Consider the following 6,000-nt stretch of genomic DNA (forward strand, 5'->3'; position numbering starts at 1 on the left):
TTGCGAGTAGGCATGGTGGAAATACATTCTTCTCTAGAATAAGTTTGAGGTGAAAGCCCTCATTCCACCCTCTGCGTGTAGGTATGGTGGACCACCCTTTGTGAATAGGCACAGTGGAAGTCACGTGTATGACTCCATGACTTTAATTTATTGTGCTTATGAAGTAATTATGGTGAATTATGTTATGCTGAGATAACAAGTTTTATCTATGTGATGAGAATTTATTATTGACATCTTTGGTTGCAACTATGTCTGCCTGCCATAATAAAGATCTCTCTCTTGTTGACAAGGAGTGTTGAAGATTGAAGCTGTGATAGAGATCTCTATCGCTAATTTTGCTATATGTTGAAATGTAGATAATACCTTTGTATATTGTCAACAGCTGGAGAAGATTTTATGATGATATTTCCATCATGTTTAGTGAGCACAATGTGGCATATAATGTGTGCTAGGTGTCACACTATAGATATTTGACATATGACATGTGAAGAGTCATGCATTTGGAAATATGAAGAGACTTGTTTTTGGAAATTGGAGAGACCTTTAGTTGTCCTATGAAGGGTATCTCAGTTTTATATATATATATATATGAGATTGTTTTGTATGTGGGTACACTTCTATTAAGTTGAAAGCCTTATACTTAAACATTTTTATATCAATAAAAGAGATAATTTTCTAGTGTGGCTGGGTTTTTCCCTTCAAGCTGAAGGATTTTCTTAGGATAAATGTCTTGTGTCTATTGCACCTATTTTTTGTTCTTTATTGTTGTTTATCTTTAATTCTGAGCAAAACATCCACTCATTTAATGTTCCTACACCATCTAATGTCCATGACAATGATGTTGATGATGATAATTTAGAGAGTCCATTTGATGATTAAAATTTAAAACATCCAATTGTTGAAACTTGAACTTAATGTTATGATTTTGATATCGAAATTGAAGTTTGCATGGAGACCATTTATCATGTATGTTCTAAAATTTAAAAATCATTGAATTTTACGTTGAATTTGTTTCTTATATGATGTTGTATGATATTCTAGTACTATATTCTTAGTTCATGCTTCTAGACTGCATAAGTCTATGTACATACATAAATCATATATGTGTACATATAAACATGTATATACATATACACGTGCACATATCGAATTCCAAAAATAAAATCAACCATACCAACAAATTAGATTTCCAAACCTGAAGCTGACCAGCAATTTAGATTATATATAATGTCAATATTTGTTACAAATAGTTGGGCTACATGTGAAGTTTGGTTTTGGTATATTCTATTTGGAGCCCACTTCTTTTGTATACCTCCCACAATATAAGAGGCCATGGATTATTTATGCCTTTCAAAGGAATGGTTAGGTGTCCAATCTTCTACTTTATCAAGTATAGGCAAATGATCAACATTCCCAATTATCGTAAACTAGAGAAAAATTAAACAACCAACCAGGACTTTGAAGTGAATATACTAAAGAAACAGGAAAAATCTGTCCTTCAATTTATTTTTTACAAATATATTATACATTAAATAGTATGGACGATTACATTTTTACTTACAATTACTGCCACTCTTAACATCACACACTAAGGAAGAAATTAAGTTTGGGCAAAATAAGTCAACTTTGTCCATTTAACACTTTTAGTCTAAGAGTCAAACCTTAGTGTGTGATGTTTAAGCTGTCCATACAAATAGTACCAAAGATGTAAAGTTTTCAATCAACAGAACTTAGCAAAGCACTAAAAATGAACTATCAAATATCTTCCATGAAATCAATAGAAGAGCACACTTTTAAAAGCCAAACAGATAATGCTGTCCAAGTTAAATCTACCATTTTCATCGTATCTCCAAAGGTGACTTGATTCCAATAAACTTTGAACTTTCAAATTAATTATTTCTCATAAACAAAAACCCTAAGTACAAAATATTTGAATGAGTTCAAAACGAAAACATCAACCTGACCTTGAAATTAACTTGAGCAGAAGAAGGGTAAGACTTGATCCCAGTGCAGCTCCTGCGGCTACCAAAATAATTGAACCATTCTTAGGCATTTTCACTCAATAGGTGTGGTGCACGTAATTAGACTTACCGAGGGAATCAATATATTACACAGTTCAGCAAGTTTTTATCCCTTTGATGTCCCTCAGATTTAAATGAACTAAGGCGGCTAGGAAGTTCGTCTTCGTGTTTAATCGTCTCATGCACAAGCTTAATGTATGGTTGAATGGAGAGACTCGGAGAAGGTTTCCGGAACAAAAATAACACGTGTTTGAAAAAATGTAAGCGCCTTTTATAATCGTGGTGAGGAAATTTTATAGAAAGTGACCGATCTCAAAAAAATTCAATTAAAATCTTAATATTTTATTTTAATAATCCAAAATTCTGAAGGCTGGTATAAAAACTTCTAATCTCTAACCTTGAATGAATGAATGTGATTTTAATGACGTCCACAAGACCACAATAGTATGTGGGACTAGCAGAACATGCTGCACAGATTCCATATTTCTTTCCATTTCCAATCTTCTGATATGGATCTTAATCAAGAAGTCTACCATTTGTTTTGATTCTATCAACCTCAAACAAACTATGCATGTTGACCGCCTTTTGTATGAAATCATAGTATGTTCAGATGTTGTTGTATGTTGTGCACTCGATGAGCTAATGTCATTATGTTTCAATAGCTCCCGTCTTACAAAACACGCATATTCTCTCCTCCCAAACCTCCTTGGGCCTCTTCCATCTGCCTGTCTCGCATCTAAGGTGATGGGATCCAATCCTTAACTGAACCAATAACAACCTTGTCTTACCTTTAATAGCAGCCCAAAGGTACATTTTCTTGCCATTATTCCATGTTGGGTTGAATTATTTAATGCAATAAGCCTTTTTTCTCCAATGTTATTATTCCACATGGCACTTTGAAACTTTTCTCTAACAAACTTTTTATGCCCCCATTTTCGTTTGGACACTCCTGCACCTTGATGTTCCATTTAATCTTTTGCTTCATCAATATTTTCTTCCTAGGGTTAAGAGCTTCTTCTTTCACAATTTTCGGCCACCGATGATCATGCACGTTTTTTGTCCTTTTAAGTAGCTAATTAACCGAATTAATGTTGAAGCCTCTAAGAAAAAAGTGTTGGCTTATGATAAAAGAATTTCATAGGGAATGGAGGATTTGACTTTCAGATTGCTTGTGATTAAGTGTTTTTGAATTCTCTCTATTTGCCTCCATCCACAATTTGATATGTTGCACCCCCCCCCCCCCCCCCCACACACACATCTTACAGCCATAACGAATCACCAGCCTGACCAGCAAACCGAAGAGAATCTTCTTAGTTTTCCAATCCCATAGTTCTTATAAAGCATAAATGAAGTTTTACAACCCCCTCGAATCCTTGACGAATTCAAATTAAGATTTCTCTTCACATACCTAATTATTGTTATCAAATATATGAAAGTTATCTTAAATTTCCTTATCTATAATTGTACCTCCACACAACTCTTACTACCTTAAAATATGAGCTTAAAAAGTATGTGAATGTATTTTCTATTATAAGATTCTAGTGTATTAAATAGATGATTTATTTTTACAAGTGAGAATCTTGTCACATCATAAATATAAATTTGAAGTTTCAAACATTAGAATACATCCAAAAGATATTGACAAGGGGACTCCATTCATCAAATTTCTCTAGCTATCAGACCTAGGCCCATTGTGCTTCTAGGGATTTGAACCTTGGTAGATGGCGTTCTATATCTTATGCATTATCCTCACATGAATTATATTCAACTGGTTGAACTACAATGCTTTGACATAGTAAATTTTTTAAATAGATATTACTCAAAATTTGGGTTTCTCTTACCCAAGACAAATTTATTTAATTTTAGCTTACTATCTTTTAACAACGATTTGTATAAAAGTAAAATGTGAAGGTTCTTTAGAAAAATGAAATAACAACTAATGATGTATGGGAACTTGTGGATTTACTCACTTGTCTTGTAAAAGAGATTATCATGATGCTTAAGGCCTTTCTCCCAATATCAATGGTGCTCAAAAGATTTGATTCTTTAATTATACTTTAAATTTTATGTTATTCTAAAAACTCAACTATTGTTTCCCTAGTGTTATATACTATTTCCTTTTGTCAAATACTTATTTCTAATCTTGGCTAGCTAGTTTGATTTCATTTCATGAACCCATGACAAGATTATTTTTTCTAGAATTTGTTTTCATCTGTTTGTTTTAATGTATTTGATTTAAGATCTTTCTCCTGTCATATTTTTAAATATATTGTGAGCAAATAGTCAATTTCTAGTTTTTGAGCTATTATTAAATTTTGAAAATAAATTTGAGAAGTAAACTAAAGAGTGCAAAAGAGAAAGTATGTCAACATATAGAAAATTTGTAATTAACAACAACTGCATAGCTTCCATTATATATAACTTTGCATTTCTTCCCCCATCCCTCCACTTGTCACTAGACTTTCAAATCCCAAACTATATTGACTTTACTATTATGGTGATAGGAATTTAGTGTGGACTATTGCATCAAGAAAGTGTTAGCCTTCTAGTGAGTTTAGTTAGCTAGTGGTTTTGGACAGTTAATCGCCTATCAAAAAAAAAAATGTCCTTGTGACGGTAAACTAGCATTTTGACATGGCTCTCTTATGTTGATGGATTTGTGGGGAATTTATTGGTGAATGATGTATCTATGTACAGATTGGTAACTCGTTTTTAGTATTCATCAATGACATATTTTGCATTTGTTATGAGTTTTTTTGTATGGTAACTTTTGTTTGCAGGGTCTTCTTTAGGTTTTTGTCTTTGTTCTCCTTTTAGTTACCTTTGCAAATGTAGTTGTTTGTTTTTGGTAGTAGTTGCTGAAGGAAGTGATGGTGGTTGTGCCTTACAAAGCATGCATTTTTTTGTGGTGTCTAGGATTTTGATATGGAGTGTTAGCTCTTTTGTATGGGGCTCTTGGAGAGCTTCTAGGTTTTGTATTTCTCTCTCTTGTTCTTTTCTTATTCAGTTTGTGGTTTTGATTTCTTTTTTTTGCAGAGAATAGGTTTTCTACTCTCATGTGTAGGGTTTATAAAGGGCATTGTTTATGTTGGGGTTCCTATAAAAGTTAATTTTATAGACAAACATCGTCATTTATTTGTTAGATTGAAAATTTCTTATTCATATTATGAAAATAATTATTTGCTTTCGTGTTTCAATTTGTTGTGTGTTATGTCCTCATGGAGTTTAGGGTTTGCATGCAATGATATGCATGCTTGTTGTTGTAATAAATGAAGAAAATAATCAATTTCTTATTGTTTTGTGTTTATGCATTTGCATGTAAAATACATATGAGTGTGTGCACTTTACATGTATTGAAATATGTTCATAGCTTTAAAAAATGTTCTTGTATATATATATATATATATATATATATATATATATATATATATATATATATATATATATATATATATATATATATATATATATATATATATATATATATATATATGTATATGTATGTATACATACACATACATATATATGTATATATGTACATATATACATATTATATTTACATATATATATGTATATATACATATGTATATAGTATATATATGTAAGTATATACATATATATGTATGTATACATACATACATATATATATGTATATGTACATATACATATGCATATACATACATATACATATATGTATGTGTATATACATATACATATATGTATGTGTATATACATATGTATATGTATATGTATATATATGTATATACACATACATATATATATGTATGTATGTACATATATAGATATATATATGTATATATATATATGTATATACACATATGTATATGTATATATATACACATACATATACATATATATGTATGTGTATATATATACATATACATATATATATGTACATATGTATATATATATATGTATATATGTATATATATATATGTACATACATACATATATAGAT

At 30.7% G+C, this 6,000-nt stretch overlaps 1 protein-coding gene across 1 annotated transcript in view; it reads right to left on the reverse strand.

The window, feature by feature from the left end:
* LOC149574925 (NAD(P)-binding Rossmann-fold superfamily protein) overlaps positions 1-2,287 on the reverse strand; it is a 230,827-nt gene extending 228,540 nt beyond the window's left edge. The window contains exon 1 of the mRNA XM_089814774.1: positions 1,965-2,287. Within this exon, the coding sequence (XP_089670900.1) occupies positions 1,965-2,053 (89 nt within the window). The 5' untranslated portion in view covers positions 2,054-2,287. The remainder of the gene's footprint in view (positions 1-1,964) is intronic.
* Between the last annotated feature and the right edge of the window lie 3,713 nt (positions 2,288-6,000).

Source organism: Cupressus sempervirens, chromosome 2 (assembly GCF_028749045.1).
Source record: "Cupressus sempervirens isolate cs-2001-9-10 chromosome 2, ASM2874904v1, whole genome shotgun sequence".
NCBI lineage: Eukaryota > Viridiplantae > Streptophyta > Pinopsida > Cupressales > Cupressaceae > Cupressus > Cupressus sempervirens.